This window comes from Aplidium turbinatum, chromosome 5 (assembly GCF_918807975.1).
Source record: "Aplidium turbinatum chromosome 5, kaAplTurb1.1, whole genome shotgun sequence".
NCBI classification, from domain to species: domain Eukaryota; kingdom Metazoa; phylum Chordata; class Ascidiacea; order Aplousobranchia; family Polyclinidae; genus Aplidium; species Aplidium turbinatum.
In genome coordinates, this window is record NC_137476.1 from 37,595,755 (window position 1) to 37,622,601 (window position 26,847).

Below are 26,847 nucleotides of genomic sequence, written 5' to 3' on the forward strand. Positions count from 1 at the left end.
GACCAACTTCCAACAAACAACTTCGAGAATGAATCAGAAAAATTTGTGATAACTCAAAGGCGACGCAACATTTCATGTTTAAACCAGTTTCAACAGGATTGACACGAGTCTTACGGACGATGGTGCAATTTTGGCTCATGTTTTAGGAATTTCCATAACGTAATATTCAGTAGACCCGAACGGTTTCTACATGACGTTTGACCAGGCGAACAACCGTCTGGAACATAGTGGCCCCTAGTTATGACAGTCTGACATGGCATAACTAAAAAAGAATTGACGACAATTGTGAGCCAATGAATAAAAACACATGATACACAAATTGTTTGAATCACTCACGTTTAAGTTAATACGCAAATACAAAGGGCATGCAAAGAATGAACAACAATAAGAATAAACACGACGATACATGACCATAGGTAGTAGGTACACGCAAAAAATGACGCTATCTACAATGGTTGCGATAATAACCGACTGTTCTGGGCTCAGACAAGTGTCGGCCACCGCAGACAAAACCAGGCTCAAACCCTAACACTTAGGTGTTCTTTACGGGGGCGAGGCACGAAATATCCCTCAACACATAGTCTACTTTCACTTTCCCCGTACTCTCATCATAGTTGCAGACGGCAACTTTAGCTTTACGAACCACAGGCTTCCCTTTCCTAATTTGTGGAACTACCTCATGCACCCTCCCAAGTTGATACTTCCCACGTTTACCAATGTCCTGGAGAGAACCTACCACTACAAGTTGACCAGGCTCCAAATTCTCGGCCATTTTTAGCCATTTTTTCCGGCCCTGAAGACCTGGCAAGTAAAAATCGATCCATTTACTCCAAAACTGATGAGAAAGTGACAAATTGAACCGATAATCCCTTCTTAATTGGTCACGATCATGTGGTTGCCCAACAGCACAGTATGGGTCTAAGTATGGGGTCAAAAGTGAGGCAGGGGTGATGACAGTAAAATCCCTAGGGTCGTCACTCAAAGGTACCAAAGGGCGTTCGTTCACGATCCGAACGGCACTGCCAGAGTTTGCAAAATACCATCTCGGTAACAAAAATCCTTAAGCAGGTCCAAAGAGCGAAGCCACGACTCCCACTCTTTAACAAAGCTATCAGGGACCTCGGTGTCCCAATCAAACTTGTCTATCGCCAATTGCTGAAGTATAAGGCGTGCTTTTAGAAAAAATGGCGCTCCAAAGCCTAGCGGATCAAAATTTTGTCCAAGCTGACTGAGCATACTTCGGCGCGTGTGTTTAGCTAAGGGCTTTAAGGAACATGCGATACGCATCTCGTCAGACTCGGTTTGCCACACACAACCCAATGTCTTCGCTGATGGCAAAGTCATATTTTCAGTCTGAAAGTCAATGTCACGAATCAAAGGTGAAAGCATCTCATTATCCAAATTTGACAAGACAATCATAGCCTCCTTGTTAGCACTCCACTTACCAAGTTTAAACCCATGGCTATCAAACAAAGCAATTGATTCATGAGTGATTTGCTGAGCTTCCTCTAAGCTATCAGCCGAAAATATAAAATCATCCATGTACATATTAGTTGCAATATTGCAGAGAGTCAATTCACCAGCACTGCTGGGATTCTGCTCGATCATTTTCTTTATAGCCAAGCAAGCGATATACGGGCTACTCTTTATTCCCCAAGGGTGTACACAAAAACGAAATGGTACCATCCTACCATTTTCAAGGTCATCATCTTCAAACCACAATATACGAAACAAATCCCTTTGCGACTCAGGTAACTTTATTTGAAAGAAGCATTTAGTCACATCAGCCATGAGACCAAATCTACCAAGCCGAAATCTAGCCAAGACATCTACCAGAGGGTTTAACAAGTCAGGACCCGAAAACATTACATCATTAACACAAGTTCCTCGAAATTCAGACTTGCCATCGTAAACAATGCGCTTTTTTAATTGTGACGTAACAAAGTATGGTAAATACCATTCAAATCCCTTGACATTTCCTGCTTCACCAGTACGCTCAATATAGCCATTTGATTTAAGATCTTTCATGGTGTCAGTAAGGAAATCACGAAGTTCAGGTTGTTTTAAAGCTTTCTTTCTTAAAGCAGCAGCTCTATCTGACGCCAACACAAAATTGTTAGGTAGATCAATATCTTTCTTCAACGGAACAGGTATCTCAAATCGACCATCTTTCAACTCAATATTCGGTTCCACAAGTTCTCTAGCCAACTTATCATTGCGAGACAATTCACAGGTTTCATTTTGCAACGTCAAATCCTGAATGACTTTATTCAGGTCTGCTATTTCCATATCACGAGACTCAATTTTACGCTGAAAGCCAGAGATGACATCCGACTCTGAAGACGTCTGCACTCTGCACACTTTAGCAACGCTTTCATCTAAGGGTGACTTACCACCACAAGCCAACCAACCGAGAGGAGTGAGCAAAGCATGTGGTTCACTACGATTTTCACCAACACGCTCTTTTTTTGCACACATCAAATAAGCGTTGTCGTTGCCAATCAGTACATCTACAGTACTACAATCATTCAAATGAAACATATTCACGTCATGAAAATGACGGAAGCCATTTAAATCTTGTTTATGCGGTAAAGTTTTAACATCATCAGCCCAAGCTGGGTTAACCACCGAAGTTATATCACAAAACAGTTCATCTGTCTCTAACGACTGGATGTTGAGTTTGACAAGGTCAGCACAAGTAGCTTTCTGACCAGCCAGGGTATCCATTTTAAACGACGCTTTATCGTACGGTTTAAGATCAAGTTCACACACCAAGTCACTCGAAACAAACGTCAACTGCGAACCAGGATCATGCTGACAATACACCAACTTCGATTTGCCAGTCATTGGATTCAAAACACGAGCAGCAGTAACGCGGTTAAAGGCTGCTTTAACATTTCCAATCTTAACATTACGCACAGGAACTCTGGCACGAGCATCATCTTTCCCAACCGAATCCAGAGAATCACGTGACGTCACATAAAAATCATGCAGAAGAAAATAGTGTTTCCTATCGTTGTTAGGCCCACACTTACGACAGTTATTTGCATGAACGCAATCCCTAACCATATGCTGGCGCAAACAATTCAAGCATTTTCCAGCTTTCACAATGACATCTCTCCGATCTTTAGGTGTCAAGCGCAAAAATTCTTTACAATTAGACAAAAAATGATATTCAACTTGACCACGTGACGAACAACAAATGCATGCCGGTAGGTTTTTACGTCTGGCTTCACCACCGCGCGGTGCGCCAACAACAGTCGAGTACTGCGAACTCCCTGACATCACATCATCGTGGGGTTTTACGGACGTCTGCCTAACCGGACATGAAGGCAATTTTCCTTTGCCAAACTTTTTAAAATGCTGCGACTCACCAGAATCGCCCATTAGCATAATGCTAAAATCAGTCGACTTACGCGTTTCCTCCCGTACAACAAAATCGAACAAACTCTGAAAAGTAGGCTCATTAGTGCCACCATACTGATCACCTAAAAAGTCAAGATAACGCTGCTTAGCGTCAAACGGGAGTCGCTTAGCCAAATCCAAAACAAAACGTCCTTCCAATTTGTCACGCTGACCATAAGCTTGCGCGTAAAGCAAACACTGCGATAATTCATCTTTAAACTCTTTCAGATCACTGGAAGAGGTCGAAGTCAATTTGCTACCATAGCGATACTTTCTAATTTCCGGTTCTGCAAAAAGACCTCCACGAACCCCAAAACGCTGGGACAAGCGAGCTAACGACATTTCTATCCTGTCTTCCTCTGACAAGCCAGGGGTGTCAGAAACCAAATTAGCAATCGTTTGCGCAGCTGTTCTAACACAAGCTGCTTGTAACAAAGTCAAACAAGTCCCCTTAAAGGACGAAGCTGCCATTAAGGCCGTAACACGATTTTTAAAGAAGATAAATGGCATATTATTACCATCGTAACCAATCAAGGCCGCCTTATCGAAAAACGTCCTACTATTTTGGTATTCAAAAAAGCAATCCTGCTGTTGAGAACTCGATTTAGCGGGAGAAGACAAGCTATATCCCTTAAGGGGCTGAATGGGCTCAGTCACATGCACAGCCCGATCAGACGCGATACGCCTCTCACAACCACCCAAATTACGTGTAGCTGGGTGGTCACAACCTAGCGGCGCAGAAAACTGTGAAGGGGGCAAAGCATTACTACTAATGGCGGCCCCGTGACCTGTACGCTCTGGGGGAGGAGTTCGGTTGTAATTCGCAGACCTTGGCTCTACAGCATTCGGAAGACCCTTAGTCGCGGCCCCGAGACCTCCTGAAACAGCTGGAAAACGTGTGGATTGCCCTGGTCCACTCACAGGTTGAACGGGCGTTTGGAAAAGGTTATGTAAATTAAACTGCGATTGATGTTCATTTCTGGAATGCCTAGAAGAGCCCTTCTTAGAGCTACGCCGAGAGCCCACCTCTGATCGATATTCAGCTAAAACTACCTCTTTACGTTGTTCAGCCCTCAACTGAGCGTCTTTGAGTGCGAACTCAGCAGCTCTCGCGGCGGTCTCAGCTGCTCTCGCTTCGGCCTCAGCTCTCGCGGCAGCCTCAGCTCGAATAGCCTCAGCTCTCGCGGCAGCCTCAGCAGCTCTCGTCTTAGCTGCAGGTTAATTTGTGCAACTATCCGAGACGAAGTCCTAGACATCCCAGTGCTTACATTTGAGGCGCTATCCTCAGGATGTATGTCAGCATCCAACATATCTGAGAACTCACTTTCTTTTTATTCAAAGTTATTTTTTAACGAGTTAAATTCGGGATCTACCCTATCACGAAGTTCTGCCAAGATTGCAGAGTTAAAGATTTTAGTCAAAAGAGCATGGAAATGCCGTAATTCCTCTTCTAAAGTAGATAACTTAGATCTAAAATTTAACAGTTCCTGCTTATCACTCAAAGAACCTAGGGCCACAGAAAGTTTCCCAATTTGAGTCAAAATATCCCGTCTAAGATGCCGGGCCTCTCGAACTGACTTAGCCTCATCGTTAATGGGTCCCTCCCCAGAATGGCCTGCCCGACCGCAAAGAACATCATCAGGCTTAAACTCAGTCGAGTCTACGGCGGTCGAGTCCTTGTCGCCACCGAGTGTAGACATATTAAATGTTGGGGCTAAATTTAACAATTAAAAAAATTAAGTTACACAAACACACAAAATTATTAGGCTACAGTAGTTATAAAAAACTTAACTGCAAAGACAGTAAAAATACAAAAAAGAATTTAAATGCACGATACCGTAGCTGTACGAGTATGAAGTCCTAAAGTCCACAAAACTTGCTTGGATTCTTCCACTTGAATCTACAAGCACAGATGGATTGTCTTTTAATCTTCTTTCTTGCCAATGATTGTCAAAGTTATTTTTCTTCTGTACCAAACTGAGAAGAAATGTCTTCACTTTTCTTTGCTTCTGTAAGAGTGTAGACTACCAACCAACAAATCTTCTTTTATTATATCTTGTACTTCTAATTAGTTCTTCTGCACTAGCTGACAACAAACACGTCGTTTAATTTTATGCCTTCAAGTGCTTCTTGGCCCACCAGCTAACAAATTCGTCGTTTATTTTTCTTGCTTTAATTTCTTCTTGACCTACCAACTGACAAGAACTCGTCTTTTATTTTTATTTTTTGCTTTAATTTCTTCTTGACCTACCAACTGACAAGAACTCGTCTTTTATTTTTTATGGTCACAGCGGTAAACCATAATCTCTTCGTGGGAAAATTTTAACATAAAGTTCCCGAATCCGTTCGTCTGTATATAATGACCGAAGAAACACACACTTGAACTTCTTTTCAAACAGTGTATTTCTGTAAAATTAGCCCGCGGCTATCGAAATGGGTATGCAATGCCTACACCTCTAAAACTGTCGCTACGATACAGATTACTTGGATAAAAGACGGAGAATTTGTCCAGTTAGCAAGCACCAAATAAACCAGTTAAATGTGCGACCAACTTCCAACAAACAACTTCGAGAATGAATCAGAAAAATTTGTGATAACTCAAAGGCGACGCAACATTTCATGTTTAAACCGGTTTCAACAGGATTGACACGAGTCTTACGGACGATGGTGCAATTTTGGCTCATGTTTTAGGAATTTCCATGACGTAATATTCAGTAGACCCGAACGGTTTCTACATGACGTTTGACCAGGCGAACAACCGTCTGGAACAAACAGATTTAACAAGTTTGAAAAAAACTTTAACTTGCTTTGTATCAAATTATTTTAGACTTAAGTAGTTCTACATACAACTCAGGTCTTCATTTGTTTTATCAAGAAAACATTTGTTTTCCAAATAATAGTTTCTTCTTTATAACCTTCACAAGGCAATAATAACACTGATACTTGCCTTCAGGCTCTTCCCTCCATAGCGATAAATCTAACGCTGGTATCCTATCACAAGATACAAACGTATTGGAGGATGTAGTCAGTGCAAAGACGTCGCTTTGAACTCTTGTCAAACCAGAGTTCTCACAAAGGACTCTGGCGAACGTCATCCCGTCCAAAGCGGATCTCTGTAAAGAGATGTCACCATTCAAGACTGGAAGACAAACGTCATCATCAGCCACGCTGGTTTCCCTATGAAGCCTTTGTTGAACTTACTGAAGTGTTTTTTGATCGAATTGTTTTTTCCATTTGTTCTTGTCAGTATGTTCAGTTGTAAAGAGTAAATTATGAGTAAAGGTAAAGGTGAGTCCCATACTTGAATCCTAGCATTGAAAATGAGAGGATGAGGTTCTCATTATACTAAGTCTTCGGCACTAACGATACTGGGGTGGCCAGTTTCTTTCTCTCGGCCGCCTTTCCTTCAGCAACTATGTCCACCCAATTTATTACACCCTGGGTAGAGGTGAGCGGTGCTTTTGAAAAACCAGCTTAAGCCGAGAGTCGAACCAGGATTGCATGATTGGAAAACGAGTGCCTTACCCGCTGCGCCATCCCACCGCCTTGTTATAAGGATACATATATAAGCAGGGTGGACCGGCACCAATGAGACTCTCAGACTCGTAAGTTCCCGAGGCCTTTAAAATGTCTGCAAGCCCCTAAAATCATCCGGGCCGGATCTAAGAGAACCCTCTGGACCCTACTGCATAATAGGATTTCATCTTATGGATTATAATGTGCCGGTTTTGCAAATATGCTCAATAAGATTCATACAAGTGGAACTAGTAGAAGTGTTGACAAGTTTATATTAAGACTTGATTTCTTTTAGTTGACTTTGATGCAATGATGGCTATTGTTGTACCAGATACGAACATATTATGATATAGCATCCTTCAATCTATTTGCATTTCTCTCAACTTTGAAGTAGAGAAAATAAGCAACAAACTTTAACCAGTTGTGAATATTATTACATGAACTGGACTTGGAATTGATGACCCCGTTCGTTATACTTTCTTACCTGCTCCGGGGTGAAAACTCCATCCCTCTCGTAGTAGAACTTGTCTCCATTTCTAAGAAACTTGAACTGTCGGGCTATGAGGCAGGTGAATGTTGGACCGAGCCTCGAACCGGATACAAGATCTTCAGCTAGACCAGCCATCCAAATATCAATGTTTCTAAACAACATGTGCCAGTGTAGATATACAGCAGCGAAAGACATTGTTGGTTGCTATTGAAACAAACTGATATAAAATAAAATCAACCTAAAATTACTCTGTACAGAATTGAAAGAAACCAAATCAAATGCGACCTGTAAAAATAAACTAATTAATTAGAATGAGAGTCATAGTATTCGAGTGCTGGTTGAAATATCTATCAAACTTGCAAACTAGTTTCATCAAACATACGTCATAATATCTACAGTAGTTTACGTAATAATACGTTCAGTTATTTATTTCACTCGTGCTAAAGATGCTTACCCTGGGTGGCCGTACAGCTCCTCCAATTTGTTGCGGATTGTTTCGTTTCTAATTTCATTGGCAACATCACTAAAGTTATTGGCTCTCATGAGCCCGCACTCCTCTCTCCAATCATTGTAAAGAGGAAGAGCATGATCTCTTCCTCTTTGAAGATTCAATGACGCAAGATCAAGAGCGACCTGAAAGTAATTTTGAAAATGATGAATCACAAGGAATTACAGTTCTAGCCAAATTATGAGCAATTTTTGAAAAAAGTATGTTTTTCCATTTGCATTTTATAAATAAAGTCTGCACAGGCTGATAGTTATTAAATCCTCATGAAGTAATTACCACATGTAAATTATTTCCTGAACGTTAAATAAGTCGCAGCTTGTGTAGACTTTAGTTGAAAAAGAACAAATGAAAGAATGCTCTTTCTTCAAAAATGGCTAATAATTTGGCCAGAACTGTAGTTAATCGAATACAGGGCCAAAGTTTATTCTGTTTGCATAAAGTGAAAAAATATACCTGACTTTGTTTTGTATGCAGACTAGGACCAGCTACCTGCTAAAGCCATGCCACATGAAGACAGAGGAATGGCGGCTTTGCAAAAGTGTCTCTTCTATGGTCACAGAAGATTTTTATTGGGTATCCTACTCTTTGGATATCTCTCTGCACTTCTGGGTTATTGAAATGGTTGATTATAAAAATAAAAATTTTATTTGAAAAAGGTTTAGTTTTGCGACGCATTGCCGACTGCTAGTAAGATTGAAGTGATCTTATGAGTTTTCGTCATAACAACAGCTTTTTCTAACATTCAATTTAATCTCATTATCGTGTAAGAGTATGTGCAATGCATGTTACGTCACACAGAAGAAGCACGATGCGTTTGTGTTTCCTTAAAAGCGTTAACGAAGAGGAAGAAGTAGAATTAGAGTATTTTGAAGTTATTGAAAAGAATGAAAATTAACTTCAATTAATATTAATTAAATTCGTAGTCATATCACATGACTAGGGAAGTGTGTTCCGATAGCTAGTGCAAATCGCTATTACCACAACGAACTCGCAGCATCAGGCTAAAACAGGTCGTTATTATCTACATTGTGAAATTTTGATAACTGCTTTCCGACTTCCAAAGAGTTTTTTTGTCATTTAGGCTATTTTAGAAATGATCGTTGTTTGATCAAAACAAACTACTTTACAAACAACTTACTTCGAAACAAAATGGAGACGATTTGTATCAACTCGTCGCGAAACTTTTGTCATGGACAAATCGCAACAAGCAATAATTCGATGTGATGTTTTTTATCAAAAACTAAAAATTTCCTGCCTATAGTCACCACTGAGAATGTATAAAGATAGCCCGAGCTCAGTAATATCTGTTGATGAAACAGGATTGAGAATGAAAGAAAGTTCTAAAGATGTGGGTAAGAACTAAGAAGCAAGATACGGGCTCTGGCAATCATTTGGGTATGAAGTTTCTCAGAAACAACATGACTAATGATCAAATCGCACACAGGTCAAAATTTCAGATTTTTCACTAACCAGTCGAAATCTCCCTAGCAGGGCCGTGTTAACCACCCTCGTAATTCCTGGACGGGGCCACGCCTGATTAGGGGCCCACTCATTCTAGTTTGTTTAATGTTTTGACTACCTTAAAAATAAAGTATTAGCTACAGAATCTTGACATACAATAGCTTAAATCATGAGAAGCCGTGTTTACTGTTTTCCAAAGCCCGGAGTGAGGGCCTGCCACCGCCTGCGGGTTCACTCACATTTAGTTCATGCAGCGTTATTCGGCTTGTATTGTCACATGTGCCGGTAATATTTAATTTGTATTTTTTTTTTCCATTTTTGTAAACTTTTCACGCTTGCGTTGCTCGCTCAACCACATTTTATACATGTCGGCGATATTAGACATGCATAGATGGGATCGAGGGAGTAAAAAAGTTTTTATGTTCCAAAAAAATTAACAAAATAATGTAATAGGCTATTCCAAAGTAAACACTGCTCACTAAAATAACCTAGTTAATTTAAAATTAAATTGATAAACTTTGATGTGAATCGAGATAAGTTATATGAAGTAAAAAGGCTATCGGCGAAGACGGGGACACCTCAGATAAATTTTCGAAGTTCTAGACTGCTGAAAAGCTACACCATTCTGGGCTATACAAACTCTCAATAAATAAATTATTAAAATCCTCATGTGGTCGTGAATATTTTCTTTAAATTGTGGGTCAACTTAAGTTATAAACTAAAACTTCTACCCCATTCCAATTTCAATGTGATGAATTTGGTTACATTACAAAGTGTGCATCATGATGAAAACATATTGCTCCTAAAATAACCTAAAAAGTAACCAAAGCAAGATTACGTTTGTCGAAATTGTCTGAGAGCAAGCCCCACATTCGATTTCAATTTTGTTTTTATAAGAACCCACTAGTGGATTTAGAGAAAGGCGAGATAGTGCCCAGACGGCCCTGCCACCAAGTAAAAAAAAACAGCGAGTTTCGGTATAATGGCCTAATATCAGCCATGCTCAGTAATTTTGTTTACTGGATGTGTTTGGTTGGTCGCTTACATCATAGCTCATGTATAGGCTAATTTGTATATCTTTGTACTTTATAAATATCGAAAACTGGCCACTGGTTTAGAGTAAAAACATTTACTATATTTAGATTGCAGAAGTATAGCGCCCGGTTAAGAATGATTAATGTTATATCTACCGTCGGAGTACAAAACGTGAGGGAAATTTGTTTGACGACTTGTCTCGGTTGCATGATCAAACATAACTAAAGAAAGGCCGTGCGTGCCGAAAAGCCAAGTACAGTAGCAGAAAAATGTCTTTACTCATATGATGCGTATTCGTGTTGATGATTGATGAAGTTGGGCTGAAAGTGCAGTTCATTAAAAGGTTTTAAAGAAAATATTTCTGAAAATAGATGCACTAAAATGTCAAAAGGCTAATAACCATTCTCAGGTGATTAAAAGATTTGGCACAAGGCACCTGTTCATTTGTTCTACACCATTCCTCACCTGGTTCTGAAGAGCAAACAGCCTTTCTCTCAATTCCTCGTGCATTAATTGTGAGGTTCTTCCAAGTTTGGCTGGACGTCCAATTAAACCTTAACAACAACTTGACGTCACAATGAAATAACAAAAACGTCACAAATAACACAACTTCACAAATGATTTTTTCTCGCGTTGGCCGTGTAAACCAAACACTACTCTGTTCTTCAGAACTGCTTGTTTGAACTCGACCGTGTTTCGTCCCTTGCTAATCCTTATTGTCTAAAGGTTTTTTATTAAAATATTTTATGTGGGAAGAGAGATGAAGGCCTTCAGCGGGTAGGACTTACCATAATTTTCTCTTTCTGGAAGCAAGTTTTCTTTTTCAACGAAAATATGTTTGTTCTCTGAGGACGATTAAAAATGCCAAAATGATTTGAAATATTTGTGGCTCTCCATCGTAAATTAAATGCACACGGAAGATGAGCAAATGTTGTGAAAATCATTCAGTTAAATTTTTCAGCAGACTTTAACAAATTGTGCAGTTTTACATTAACGTTATAGCTCAAACTGTCAAACGCTTTTTCTTTTGATGCCGCCGCTATAATTAAAAGAAAGAAAAAGATTCATGATTGGGTGGCCTGCAAATACAGTAATGCTTCCAGTTATGTTACGCTCGAGTTATGGCAATTAAAAGCTGTTTCTACATCAGTGCTCTCTTACAGGGCTTCCCCGGAATATGTTTTGTAGATCTGTTTATGACCACCGTGCCGCATTCATCCTCCACGTTAGTCAGTTAGTTAAACAAGAGGTTGAGTGCAGTCATTAGATTGCTGTTCCACATTATTGATAAAAATTAATGGAGCAGCTTAACATCTATGGCCTTCATCCAATAATTCAATCGTATTCTTTCAGTAGTGAAAATGTGGTAAAGCGTTCATTGAAACCACACCCCTCTTGCATTTCCCATCCTATTTGGGATCTTTACATTTATTTTACGTCGCTAAACGTTCTATTAAAAGTCAAACAACCTAGTTCTGCTACCTTATGCAAATACAGTCTACTGCAGTGGTTTTAACTTTTTTTCCCAGCGCCTCTTTTCAGAGATTTCCACAATCTGGCGCCCACCATTATATAAGGGTTGTACTGAAGATGGTGAGTTATGCAGTGAAGTTGTATCGGTTTAAGACATGACCATATAAGCATCACATCAGATGAAGCGCGTTAAACATCACATTAGGAACATTCAATAAAAGAATGCTTCTTATAGATTCTAAATCTACCAGCTGGGTCTATGCAGTTACCATGGGGCTAGTAGGCTAATACAGACCACGAATTTATATCGATCGTGATCTAGCAGAACTATTAAGGCAAATTTGCAGTGAGGAAAATATCGTTTCACTGTCAGAATATGGCGCCACCTATAGCGCTCCCTGAGTACTTCCGCCCCTCTAAGCACTCAATAGCGCCTTCTAGGGGGAGTAGCGCCGAGATTCAGAACCATTGGTCTACTGCAGCTCTCATTACCCAGGATCTCATTGCTCATTGACTTCAATACCATTTATAATAACCACCAGTCCAGTGGGCGAGTGGTTTCGTCTTCGGCTCTAGGGCTGGTAGATCTGGGTTCGATTCCAGGTCGGGTCAAACCGAAGACTTTAAAAATGGTACCGATAGTGTTCTTTCTTGCATATCGCAGTGAGAATAGTCGGGCAATAATGTGATGACATCATAGATTTGATATAAAATTAAAAATGAGCCCTGTGGCTAAAAGACCCTCGCAGTTGTGGAGCGACAATAAATAAAATCGTATCATTATTTGGCATTGCACATGACTAAAGAATTGCTCTTCTTAGGCCAGTGCAAACTGCCACTGCTACAGCGAACTCGCAGCATCAGGCTTACGCAGGTCATATGAATCTACATTTGTGAAGTCTTTATAGTTCACATTCATACATCGACCATACACACCTCGGAGAATGGGATCAAGTCCTCCTTGGCGGACAATCCTCCAGGGAGAGAAAAAAGCTTCGTGGAGGAGGATACTCGGAAACTGCGGATGATCCTGAAAGTCTTCATCCAACCGCCGGAAATCAGGAGAAATAGTCACGTGACCGAACCTGAAAGCCGCTGTAGCGAACACGTTTGATATGGAAGGATCCTCGTCATCTTTGTATCCCTCATAATCTCCCATCTGCGCCAATCCGTTTGGCCCAAGGATTTTTGGCACGTATTGTCTTGAAAAATATAACGTTTTAGTTAACGTTAATTAAAACGTCAGAAAATTCATAAAAGCGAAATGATTCACTACAATATAAGCATCTGGCACGATCGCAATTACAGTTTAAATAATGAAAAAATGTGAGATATATCTCAAAAGCAAGTGTTCTAGAAAAACGCAAACTACATTTGCATTTTTTTAAAACAATTGCCGCGTTTGCCTTACTGTTCATTAAAACCCTTTTCAGGCTGTTTCACTTTCAGTTGGGATCATCAGAAGTGAAAGAATATATTCAAACTGACAATCGCAATGTTGGTTGGACGTGGCATGTTGCTAAGTTTTATAGTCAACACTGGGCACACACTTGTAGCATTATTGCTGGTCTATATTCGACCTACGTGTACTCAGTACACTGTACTGTATGTAGCCTATGATGTGGTGGCTTTTGATTTACGGTAGAACATAAACTAGTTGACTTTTAATAAAGGATTGATTTAGCATTTGATTCCAAGTGTTTTAACACAGATAATGTACGCATCATAAAAATATAAACTTTCAAAAATAAAGTCTAGTTCATCTTAATTTTTTAACAACTTAACCACATGGATATACAAGTCTCATATTTACTTCCAATGGACGACTTGATGGTATGCTCCTACAATTTTTCTAGCTTCTTGGTAGACAACCTCCCCATCCCAATGTGGATTGATCCTCCTTAATTCTCTTGCTATTCTATTATGCTCTCGGACCCATATGGTGTGGATTGATGCCAAAGTTAAATGTTCGCTTGACCTGAAGAATAATGGCACCTCATCAATTTATGAAGATTTTTGAAGTTTAGGTTGTAATTGTATCCCTGCAAACATATGTCGGGTGCGCTCATGGTGTCAATTGGTATTATTGAAACTTCTCAAGATTTTGAATTAGTGATTAACGCTTGACCCTGACTCATTCAAAACCTTTAGATGTCTTGACGTAAATTTAAATGACATCCAGGATTAGACTTACGTATAATTTCAATTGTTTAAGGAAATACAATAATCTGCCATTAACGTGTTTTAGTAGGCTATAGCTCATACTCCCATTTCTTCAAATGCAAACAATCAGTGATTTTTTCATAAATTCATTTATGAAAAACACAGGCCAGTAGTAACTGGTGGTTAGGTTACCTGGGATCTCCGGCTAAAAAGCAGGGAATGTTTTCTCCACTCACATCAAATTGATCTTGTACGCAGGGCATACTGGGGTTGAACGGGAGATAATCGTGGCCACTCACTAAATATAATCGTTTGTAAGACGCTACAATGTATTTTTGTTTCAAGATGATGAGATCTTGGTTGTTATTGTACATTGTAAACATAAAATTGAAACTGTTTCTAAGTCTAAAGCATTGCCTAAATGACAACACAATTGAAAGGAGAGAACAAAATGTACTTGTCACATTATATAAAATAAATTCATGGCATTCCAAGCATATGTACACTGCACATCTGATGTAGCCTACACTTAACACATTGCCAAGATATCTGCACCTAAGTTTGATAGTTTAATCTTCAATGGCACGTTTTCCTGGTGCAAATATCGTGACAGGGTATTTAAAGTTCATGGAATAATTGCTTACAGAGCTCCGAGTTTATATTTTTCAAATGCGATTCAAGTACTTTTCGTTCTTATCTCTTTAATTGTATAAAGTGTTATTGTTGCTGCTCAACTGTTCATATCAATCTTATGACATCATCATCGATTCCACATCGTCATTAAACGTCATCATCGACGTCACCAGCTTATGAAATTATTTTGCAACATCTGGTGTTAGTTAGCCTACATTTTTTCAACGCATTCTCACCATCTTTGTACCGGGTATTGACTCTCATCTCGCCCAAGTTGTGCGTAATATTACGAAGATTGTAAGCCATTGAAGCAGTACTGCCGTATACCTGACAACAGCAATGATATCTATAGTTACACTGTACGCTACTACTTCATTGTAAAAAGTATCTTTGACAGGATTTTCATGGAATTGCAAACTTCACGATAACTAAAAGCAAAAAAGTAGAAACAAACCTTTTGAGCACTTGGCAGTAGGAGTAACAGATTTGTTTCAACAGTAAGTGTCCTATATAAAATATTGTGGCACAATTTCACCGTAATCTTTGCACGTTGAACCAAGTCAAACGAAAAATCATTCACTGTGCGTTTCCTTATATTTATTATCAAATGACATCTTTGCTTGTGTCATCAGTTCTAATGACTAGCCAAACACACCTATTGTTACAGCGCTTGCATTGTTACCGTGCTTGCGTCGACAAACGACGTCGCGGCGTTAATTTGTTCTCTGGGAAGGAGCTTCTGGAAGAGCGATGACGTATCTCCGCTTCCGCATACGGATGCAGAACGGAAAAACGGAAGACATCGTGATCCGGTTATCCGCTGATCTCCCTCAGGAACCTAAGAATGGATTACTATGAGCAACTTAAAATACTAATAAAATTTTATGCTCGGCTTTTAAACTTGTAGATGTGGCTGCATATTGATTGTGCATATTGCAAGGTAACTATTTGTTAAAAATTATTTAAAATGACCTTAATAACTAAAGGTAAACCTAGTCCCATACTCAGTTCTGAGCTCGGGAATGAAAATACAAGGTTCACGTCAGATCACACTTAATAACTACCCTAATAGTAATAGATCAATAAATGTCTAAATGAAAAATCTTTAATAACAATAAAATGATCAATAAACAAACAAACAAAGTGGTAATAACAACTTTTGCTAAATACCAGACAATGCGTCAACAAGCCTGTGAATCCTATCTTGCTGCTGGTACAGGTTCAAACGCTAAAGGTGCGTTGGACTAACAAGATATGACGATGCCGCTTTGTCGAGTCATAATTTAAACTTTTTATAAGCTGAAACAAAATTAGGGTCACTGGCGTTGATTCAAAGTGTGAAGCTGAACCCAACGACACTCGGGTGTCGATTGACTGGGTCAAAGTGGGTTACGGAAATTTTCTCTTCATCTGAAAACTTAAGTTGACAAAACATTGACGAATTGTAAAACGTAATAATCGCGACGCGGTCGCCGCACGACTGCCACAACATCTCACCATCATAGGGTAACATGGGGGCTCGTTCTCGCAGGTCTGGGAACAATCAGTCAGCCCCTGAAACGTCGAGGTGCTCAGACTTTGGGGGGTGAGATCCATATCGTGGTCGATGTATTGACCCCAGACAACCAACATGTGGGAGTAGTCCCCGTCGTCTAAACGTAAACAAATCGATAAACGTGTGTATGACATCATAAATGTTTAAATGACGTCATAAATGTAAAAAAAGACACCTTGACTCATTAAATGACATCATACGTTTTTAAATGACGTTGATAGTCATGATACAGTCTGGCAGTAAAACCAATGCAACAATTACGAAATATTCTGCCGTATTTACCGAATGCACAAAATCACACATTGTGTTTGTACTACTACTGTAGTAACTTGTACATTTGTACAATGTACAGTGCTTCTCCAACGATAAAAATTCTCCAGAAAGTAGGCCATCTCAAAGTAGGCTATCTGACTGGTCACTTGGGAATTCTCTCTTCTGTGATGCAAACCACCGAGTTTGAAAGGTTGTCATAATGTTTTTATTGCAATCCATTGTTTGCTCAAACAAAGATGAGTGATCGTTGATTACATGTATCGTCAACATTATTGCTATCACTACGTCATTTTAGGGCTACGGTCTTTCGCACTCTCTCATGGAATGCACACTGTATGTTTATGTTGTTATTTTTTCATGTACGTTTTGTTTTATATCCAAACAACAACAAATGAACATCCAACCGCCTATTAGGTGTCAATGTTTTCTGATCCATTAGTGGTGAAAGATGATTCTACGTGGAGTGGTTTTAAACGTCCAAGATTGTAATTTTGATTGGGTTTGTTTGAAACTTCATCCTTGAACTGAAAACCTGTGATAGATTATACTTGCCAGTTTCGCATTGTTCGTGAATTAATGCCAGTTTCGCATTGTTCGTGAATTAATCCATCCACTAGGTGAAATAAATCGAGATTATGAAGAGTAGACCTTAAAATTGATTGCGCAAGCGCACACCTCGAGAGCCGAACCAGTGTCGCTTAATCGTGAAGTTTCTTCGTGCACAAAGTCAGGCGTTCAACCAACTGAGCTATTGGTGCAGACATTTATGGTATCGCGGCGGACATGATATCTGCGTTCTATTTAATGACCTATGATCTGCATTGCCGACTGGTGAGAGCCTTGGAACGACGTTCGAAAGGGCGCCGGCTCGACACCGCTCAAGAGCATGCGACCGTGTCTTTACTAAGACACTTAAAGGCATGCCTGAAGGTGGTCACGAAGATTGGCTTCCTTGCCTTCCCGTCCACTTAATCTAAATCTTCACCGGGTGTAAGCCTGGATACGACAAACAAACCTATGACCTTCTGACCTGTAACCTGTTCATTCTTCGTTCCAACGATATCATTAGAGACTTTCCGCACGATGGGCAGTTGATAACCGTTGTATAATCTATCTGAGTTCCAACCAATGGGGGTGCTAAAGTCATTTTCGTATTGAGATGGGAGCCATCTAGCGAGAGGAATATTTCCAGAACCCCACCATGGGTTGGCGTCGTTGTTGCACATTCCGCTGTAACTTCTGAAAAATAATTCAATGCACGTTTAATACAACAAGCACTATAAAAATATCAATAAATCTCGTCTCTCTCTTCAGTAACTGTATCCATGAAATTGAAATAAAAACCAAGCCGGCTGCATCTTCAACTCACTTCACTACAACTGATTGCTTGTTAATCCTTATCCCAATTTCTGTCAGAATTTGTCGACATAACCTAACTGCTACTCTTGCTATGATGCATGTCTAGGTGTCTATTGTTAATATGATGACGAGGTATGAAGATTCGGTCCTTTCCAAAAATCTGCATTGGATTTACTGGTGAGTCCTTGAGAGCGCTGAGAACTTGTGCATCAAAACACATATTGTAAAGGTACAACTCTTCTTTTGTATGGAAACATAACATCCTGGCCAGTGGCGTACCTATGCAAAGTGGCGCCCATGGCAAAGTTTAGATATGCGCCTTTTTAACAATTTAAGTTCAATATTGCATACAAAGATGATAGCCTACTGCTATTTTGCATTCATCAAATGCTGGCATTAGCATACAAGTCTTTTAGGAACAAATCACGAAGAAAATAAATGTGTTAACGCCATTTTATTACGTTCAAATTCAAAGGCTTCTCACTACGGAGCTTATCGATTTGATAGATTGCTGCGCTTTGTGTCTTCTTTCCAAGTTATTTCCCACATAAAAACTAGCTAACGCGGCTTTCCGGTTGTTTTTCATCTGACGCTGTGTATACTGTAGCCAACTAACAAGTAAATTATTGGACATAATCGGACAGAAGTTGGTTATGACCTTCTAGTTATTATTGTTTGCTAATATCGTTGGTTTGTCGTATGTAGGCCTATCGTTAATGTCAATTGTTTGCTAGTGTCTCATAGGCTACTGGTCTTGTTTTAAATACAGATTAGGCCCTACCGCTACAAACCAATTAAAGCGAAGAACCTGCTTGACTTTTCAGCTTCTGCTGCTTGCATCTTTTGCCCTTAAGCCCCACTTTCCTATTTCTTTGTATTGGTTTGTTTCATGGTCTGCTTTTGTAATTATTTGGAATTAAAAAGGGCAAGTAAAAGTTAAATTAAGAAAATAGACTTGCTCTATAATTATTGTATAGGTTATAGGCCTACGCCCTACATGGAAAAAAATGTTTTCATAGTCTTTTACGTATAGTCTTACTTAAAATTCATCTCAATGGAGCGCTGTGTTGATGCAACCAGCGGTGACCGACCTATAGATACAAGTTTTTTTTTTGGATAACTATGGATAAAAATAAAACGACCCAAGTCTGGCAGATTTTGTCAAAACTAATAGACTATGAATTAATTTAATTTGTCGCCGACATTTGTTGGCATGTCGGTTGGTTTTGTGACGGTTGAGTTGTATGCTAACCAGAGATTGAAGAAGCTGATAGCGAATCATTCCCAATCCCAACATGATGTGTTCTACTACGAATTGCGTTCATTGTATCCGTTTGATAACTTGAGTAAGTTAGGTAAAAGTACGGTACCGTATATTCATACAGCACAGCTTGCGAAGTTGAGAATGAATTTCAAAACTTCAGAGTGCTGAGTGGTATTCTAGCAGGGATGTACGTATACGCCACAAATTCTACGCCGCATACTTGCGGCGTAGACTTTTTGTTTACGCTAACGCTTGCGGCCACACTTTTTTGAATAGTTTGCGCTTGAGGCTGCGCCGTAAAGTTTTTGCGGGTTTTTAGCGCATAGCGTCAACGCATACTTTTTTCATGTATTTTTTTCGCTTCAACACGCCAATACCTTCCAGCGCTGCAGTTGAAAGAATGTTTTCAATGGGCAAAGACATATTGGAACCAAAACACACCAAAATGTCAGATGAACACTTTCAGATGCTTGTGTTTCTTCGTGGAAATTCAAAATAAAACTTGTTTGTTTCGAGTGGTTTATACCGTGTGAATGTTTGGCACCTAGCAAGCAAAATTAGTTTACGCTAGTGTATGCGCTGACGCTGACGCCGCCAACTTTTTTTCCAAGTTACGTTGATGCATACGGCGTATGGTTTTTCGAACGTTTGCGTTTACGCTGACGGCATCAATATTTTTTGTATGCGCGTACATCACTGTATTCTAGGCAGCACCATCAGCACAGCACGTAAAAATAAATCATACCTAGCCTAATTCTTGGTCTCAAAATTTCATATAATCATGCTTATAGGCTCAATAATACCTTAATGCTAATTTCTTGATACAATATAATGTGATACATTATATAAAGTGATACAACAAATTAGATTTAAATAAATTCTTATAAAAATGAATTAGTAAGTTCTGGTGCTGCTTCAAAGCTTCAACTAATCGCTGCTTAGCGACTTTACTAAACTTCCAATTGTTTCAGATTGAACGCAAAATCAGCCAGGAGAGGCACAATGTTGCTTTTGCAAAGTCACAATTCTATTGTTTAACAACGGCTACAGTAAAAGAGAGACTCATTTTTGATCTTTGTATTGTATTGCGCGCAAATTAGATTTTGAAGAAAGTGTAAGCGGAAAATTTTAACTTTCACCAACCAATTTTTGCGCCCTTATCAATGTGGCGCCCATGGCTCGAGCCCTGCTTGCCATACCCTAGGTACGCTACTGATCCTAGCTGCCAGCACAAAGCTGAACAATCACCAGTAGCCTCATGGGCGAAATACGTGTCTATCGCTGTCAATTCTTGCTGCAATCGGCTCCCGAAAAACTTTTGTTTTTATTACGATAGCAAAGTGCATATTGTGTTGATGAGACTGACACTGATTCGGTGCGATACTTGCTTGGACAGGAAATCAAACCCGGTTACAACGAGGCTGCTTGTAATTATGTTTGCTGTTCTATCCTACTGGGAAACGAAAAAGATAAAATACAATCAAATATTTAATTCAGCAAAATGTTTTCAAGAACTTGAAGCGTCAATTAGGTTGTTTCAATCAACATATCGCAAGCCTTTGTTGCAGCTGACCTGTACATTCTTTCGTAACAATTGCTCGGACAATCAGGGTTCGGACGGTTCACCAAGCATCCTGAAAACTTGACCAACTGGTCGATTGTCTCGGGCGTAAGAAAGTCTGTGGCGTTCACGCGTCGTTTGAAGCTGCAGAGAGGACAAAATGAATGTGAAACTCAGACAGCAAATCGGTTAATTTTTATATTGATTCAACGTTTGCAGATGTTAAATTAATGTAAAAAACAACTGACTTGCTGTCTGGAAACTTACAAGTAACGTTGTACTGAGGCAATTGCTGATGTTTACTTTTTTAGGAAAATGTTGGAATAGTGGAAACATATTGTTTGGTTTGGTTTTATTGCTTTGACATTGACGTTTCTTGTAGGTAAAGGTAAAAGTGAGTCCCATACTTGAATCCAAGCATTGGGGAGTGAGAAGATAAGGTTCTCATTATACTAAGCCATCGGCACTAACGAGAGTAGGGTGACCATTTCCTTTCTCTCGACCACTGGGAGGCGAACCAGGATTGCATTGGAAAGCGAGCGCCTTACCCGCTGCGCCATTAAACCGCCGACGATTCGTGTATCTCAACGAAAAAAAACGTTTTGGGTTCCATAAATTCATATATCAATTAGGCAACAAAACAGACATGGAAAGAATGTTGCATGGAAAGAATCCGAACACCTCGTATGTGTAGAGTCCGAACACCTCTGATGGGTAGAATCCAAACACCTCGGATGGATAGAATCCGAACACAACGGATAGGTAGTATCCGAACACATCGGATGGATAGAATCCGAACACATCGGATAGGTAGAATCCGAACACCTCAGATGAGTAGAACCCGAACACTTCGGATGGATAGAATCCGAACACATCGGATGGGTAGAATCCGAACACATCGGATAGGTAGAATCCGAATACTTCGGATGGTTAGAATCCGAACACTTCGGATGGGTAGAACTCGAACACTTCGGATGCATAGAGTCTCACCGTGTGTGATGATCATCTCTGACTTTCTTCTCCATCATGTTTAGGGCACATTCGAACACATCACCAGCGATCGCCATTCGCATTGTCTCCTCGTTCGGAGGTTGTTTGAAGAATTGAAAGAGAGTCATCGGATTATCCCAAATGTTCTGGAAACAGATTTCTTGTTTCAATGTTTAATGTGAAGAAGTGGTGGAGTAACCCGTTAGGCAAAACAACTATATCTCTAAATAGTTTGAACCCAATTGAAAGCGATTTTCAATTAATTTCCGTTTCCAGTTCTACAATTACACTATCATCGCTATATATTCAGAACAGAAGCTTATGCAAAAAATCTAAAGTTAGAAAGTTCTTTTAGCATCATTATCTTGATATTTTCAAAAGTTTTAGGTTTGTTAATATGGGAAAATAAATATTAACAAACCTTAAATTTATTGAAAATATCAAGATAATGATGCTAAAAGAACTTTCTAACTTCAGTTTTATCGTAAAATAATTAGATTCCGGTATGTTGTATTGTTTTGTCCGTGCGCGGACATTTTGCCGAAAGACATTTTGCCGAAACCCATTTTGCCGAAAGACATTTTGCCGAAAGGACATTATGCCGAAAGATATTTTGCCGAATGGACAAATTGCCGAAAGGACTAATTGCCGAACGGACTAATTGCCAAAAGGACTAATTGCCGAATGGACAAATTGCCGAAACAATTTGGGAAAAAATTACTTTGAAGTGACACAAAGTCTCGTTACTATGCAAGCAGTGCTTTTGAAATAGAATTATTTTGCTACTGTTGTTTGCTTAAAAATTACTTTGAAGCAACACCAAGTCTCGTTACTATGCAAGCAGTGATTTTGAGCTGGTAATTATTTTGAAGTGACACCAAGTCGCAAGTCTCATTGCTATGCAAGCAGTGCCTTTGAACTGGTAATTATTTTGAAGTGACACCAAGTCTCGTTACCATGCAAGCAGTGGCTTTGAAGTAGTAATTACTTTGCTACTGTTGTTTGCCTAAAAATTGCTTTATATACAGTCCCCACAGTTTTAGAAATCAGTATTAGTTTAAGTGACACCAAGTCCCATCTATAAGTATATATGCAGTCTCCACAGGTTTTGGAGATCAGTATTAGACGTTTGCTTATATAACACTTCTGTCGGATACTTACGCGCTGTCGCACATAATTTGTGAGTGAAATCTGTTTGTGAATGACATTTATGTGTTATTAGGTTATGATAATACATTATAATGCATTTGTATAATTTCGGCAATTTGTCCATTCGGCATTTAGTCCTTTCGGCAAAATGGGTTTCGGCAAAATGGGTTTCGGCAAAATGTCTTTCGGCAAAATGTCTTTCGGCAAAATGTCCGGGTACCGTTTTGTCACTGTAACTTATTTATTCCTTCTTATCTTGATTTAGACTAAAACAAAATTTGTTAGGTGGCGAAATTGAAGAAAGAAACCTTCAAAAGAACCACTACACGCCAACAATATCAATACACGTCAACAAAAGTAACATGATTTATAACATAAGCGTGTGACAAAATAAACAAGGAATTCAAGACTCAAAGACAATGTTGGGTGTAATGCTGTAATGAAAGACTGTAAGCTGACCTCTTTCATGTATTTTATCTCTGTTCTTCTAGCAGCTCTCTTCACATTCCGGTAAGCTTCTTTCATCGCTTGCGGAGCGAAATCGTCGTATACACCTATGAATGAACATAAACAATAAAACGTCATAAAAATTGTTCCCGTGGTTGCTCGTTAATTAGCAACTGGCCGTTTCATGTGCTGTCCAACTTGTCAAATTGAGAACTCGTGCGGCTGAGGTCATGTCTGTAATCCGTGCTCGAGTGATACTAATGGAAAAGAAAAACGTTCCGGGCAAAAATCCAAGGTCATTATTTACAGTACGATAGCACAGCTGAAGCAATTATTCTTCAGTGTAAGATATTCCCTTTGTTACATGGTGAAGCCTGTTGAACAAAATATTTAAAAAAAAAATTTTTTTATTTCAACAAAAAAGTTCATGGCGTAAATTGTTGTTGGGAATTATGTTTTCAAGCAAAACTCTTCACGCATTTCGTTTTAATTACAAAATTTTTGAATTTGTTGTGATCTCCAAACAGAAACAAAGCGCAGTAGAGTTTCAAAATTCATTTTAATTTTGAATTAAATGACCTTGCTAAACGCTCTTGAAAAATTTGGTGACATGTTTAGTTGTTTACGCTTGGAATAGTTGCATACACACAGAGCCAGTGAAAATTTTATTCGGAACGAGAGTTTGGTTCGTTGCTTTGTGCTTCCTTTTATGTCGGTTCGATGAAACTCTGTGGTACAGGTTTTTGGTCCATTTCGTCTCGAATAGTTCTTCAATGAAGGAAGCTTCAAAATTTTTTGCAAAAAACTTGTGGCAAACTTCTCCCCAATTGTCGTCATCAAGGCTTGAAAACCAACACGCAGACGCTACAAGCAATGAAGATATAGTTTCACAAGTTCTTTAGGGTAACAATATCCATGTTTAAAATAACGCAGTTTAGAATAAGATACCGTGACGGCGAACAATCTAAATAAATTTGTTCACCTATGAAGCGACAACACCGGAATTTGGGGGTTTTTTCCGTTTCTAAAAATATCGGTGTTTCGATTTTTTACAAACGGAACAGAAACTTAATTAATAACATTTTTTCGCCTGGCCTAGAATTTAGAAACGTTGCTGTTTTTTTTGCTTTTCTTCTATAAGAATTTGTCGAGTTTTGGAAGGGAATTGACATTTTTATGACATAAAGACAACGTTTGTTGTGTTATAACTTAAACACAAAAGAAAATACTGTATAAAAAAATTACTATGAGAGTAACATGAAATTTAGTATGAAATTGTATGAATACAGAAGAACTTAATTCTGGCTCAGTCTTGTAAAAATTTCGGTTCCATAAAAACAACTCGGCCAAATAAAAAAAAAACATTTAAGAGATTTTTCATCACTTCGAAAGTGCTTTGTTACGTTATTGTTTAACAGCTGTTCATTATTCGTGCGTCGTTTATTTTTTAGTGTTGTTTTGTTTTCTAGTAACATACCCCTACTTTGTTGTTAAAATGGTTTGTTGTTTATTGTATTTGTGGATTGTTTTTTTAACCGTTAAGAAAACATTTTTATATTTTTGAAATATGTATCCACGTAAAAATTCGTAAATTGTAGTATTGACTTTCTCATTGTTGGGGATGAATTTTGGGTATGGTTGCCCACTTGCAGCCACTACAAGAGTGCAACCAACCTTGTGATCAGATGCCTAGAAAAAAGAAAAGCGACAAAACGCGAACGTTAAAACGCGCTTGAGACCGAAATAAAATTTTGGCACGGTGGCAACAGAAAAACTTAAGGTAAAAAGGGATCGGGTTCTCTACGTACGCCAACTCAAAGATAAAACGTGATCTTTTTTTTGACAGTAATTATCAAGCAACACAAATTCAACGTATAGGAACGTTGTTTCCTGTATTTACCTGAAACATCCATGCTCTGATAAGCAGCAACGCAATGTGTGACGTATATGAGCATCACAAAAGAAAACCACATTTTGGTCTGATGTTTTATTCGGACATGTACGGAAGTGCTTGGAATTTGTTGCCTATCTAGAAAAAAAGTATTTTATTCAATAAAATACAAGAAAAAAGTTAGTGTGAATGAAGGCAACTAAAATAATAACACTTCGACATAAAACAATTCGATCTTATGATCTTGAAGCGTAAATTATCATCCATAACTACAATACCATCAAAAATTTCGAGACCACTTGAGTTTTGTAAGAGAATTTACTTCCACAAACTTTTTTGTGTTTGATGTTTTACAAAAAACTGCAAATTTGTAAAACGAATTGCATCCACGAATAGCTCATGTCGGGCCGAGGAAAGAAAAATAATAAAAACTATGAGTGAAATGTAGAAGCAGATCAGCTTCTGTTCCGATTTCTTGATGTCATTGAACATGGAAAGTTATACAAGGATCCTTCATTTAAGATGCAACCGAACGATGAAATGAACATGGCACATACATGGCACATACATGGCACATACATGGCACATACATGGCACATACATGGCACATACATGGCACATACATGGCACATACATGGCACATACATGATTGACACATACATGGCACATACATGGCACATACATGGCACATACATGGCACATACATGGCACATACATGGCACATACATGGCACATACATGGCACATGGCACTTAATACAATCAGTCAGCTTCAAAAACTTGTAAAATTTATTGACAAAAGCTTTCTCCACCTTAAAAGCGGCTATTTCAGCATATTATTTAATATAGTAATAAAAGGTTTCTGCAGACTCTTAACCTCAGTTTTGGCTTCTCGGTTAGACCTCCCCAATCCCCGGACTTTTTTTTGTTTTCATCTATATTGTGACTTTTCTGCATGGGTTTTCAATGCTGATTTCAAAAATATGCATAAAATTTTTTTTCGATCAACGTCTGGGAAGTTATTCGCTGTTGCTTAGCAACAACTTTTCATAAAAATTACAAAAATCTCCTTTAAAACTCCTTTACTTTTAACCTAGTATCCTGATATCTAAATTATCTAAAAGCATTTCTTCTGCTAAAGAATTTAAAAAAAATTTATAAAAATTGGATAATCGGTACCAGAGTTATGACCGTTTAAGTACCCAGATTATGCAGTCACGCATGACTGATTTTTGTTAATTTATTGCCAAATGATACTAGAAAAATGGTGAAAGTTGCTGTCAAGGGGTTTTTGAGGGTAAGGAGTTCAAAAAATATATTAAAAAGTGTCTCAGACCAACAGAAAAAAAGTTATTAAAAAATTGATACCAACAGTCATGCATGAATGATTTTGTCGCAGTCGCTTCATTCCTACAATGAGATGTATTCCTTAGGCACCACAAACGTTAAATGCCTGGAGTCATATACAGTATAACGTGGAACCGATCATCTCAATGTAGCTAATATCTGGGTACCCATTGCACTTGATGTTAGAATACACGCTACATTGCTCGGAAAGAGCTCTGATCAAGTGCAAGATTGTTTGTTTGTTTGTTTGTTTGTCAGTCCGCCACAATTTCAATAGCATCTCTCACCCAGCATAATGTAGTCTATGTATCTAAATCATGTGGCAAAAA

The 26,847-nt window shown here is 38.8% G+C and overlaps 1 protein-coding gene across 4 annotated transcripts in view; it reads right to left on the bottom strand.

Annotated features, from left to right (window-relative positions):
- LOC145769967 (eosinophil peroxidase-like) overlaps positions 1-26,847 on the bottom strand; it is a 45,003-nt gene that overhangs the window by 5,080 nt on the left and 13,076 nt on the right. For 3 of the 4 annotated variants that reach the window (XM_082581535.1, XM_082581537.1, XM_082581534.1), the window contains exons 2-16: positions 25,183-25,311; positions 23,295-23,389; positions 21,687-21,832; positions 20,709-20,840; positions 17,543-17,751; positions 16,182-16,336; positions 15,367-15,522; positions 14,921-15,011; positions 14,244-14,349; positions 13,702-13,866; positions 12,825-13,090; positions 10,881-10,969; positions 7,866-8,044; positions 7,406-7,562; positions 6,353-6,518 (exon numbers count right to left, since the gene is read on the bottom strand). In XM_082581535.1, coding sequence (XP_082437661.1) covers positions 6,353-6,518; positions 7,406-7,562; positions 7,866-8,044; positions 10,881-10,969; positions 12,825-13,090; positions 13,702-13,866; positions 14,244-14,349; positions 14,921-15,011; positions 15,367-15,522; positions 16,182-16,336; positions 17,543-17,751; positions 20,709-20,840; positions 21,687-21,832; positions 23,295-23,389; positions 25,183-25,255 — 2,185 coding nt within the window. In that variant the 5' untranslated portion in view covers positions 25,256-25,311. The remainder of the gene's footprint in view (positions 1-6,352; positions 6,519-7,405; positions 7,563-7,865; positions 8,045-10,880; positions 10,970-12,824; positions 13,091-13,701; positions 13,867-14,243; positions 14,350-14,920; positions 15,012-15,366; positions 15,523-16,181; positions 16,337-17,542; positions 17,752-20,708; positions 20,841-21,686; positions 21,833-23,294; positions 23,390-25,182; positions 25,312-26,847) is intronic. The other variant, XM_082581536.1, reaches the window with a different exon arrangement.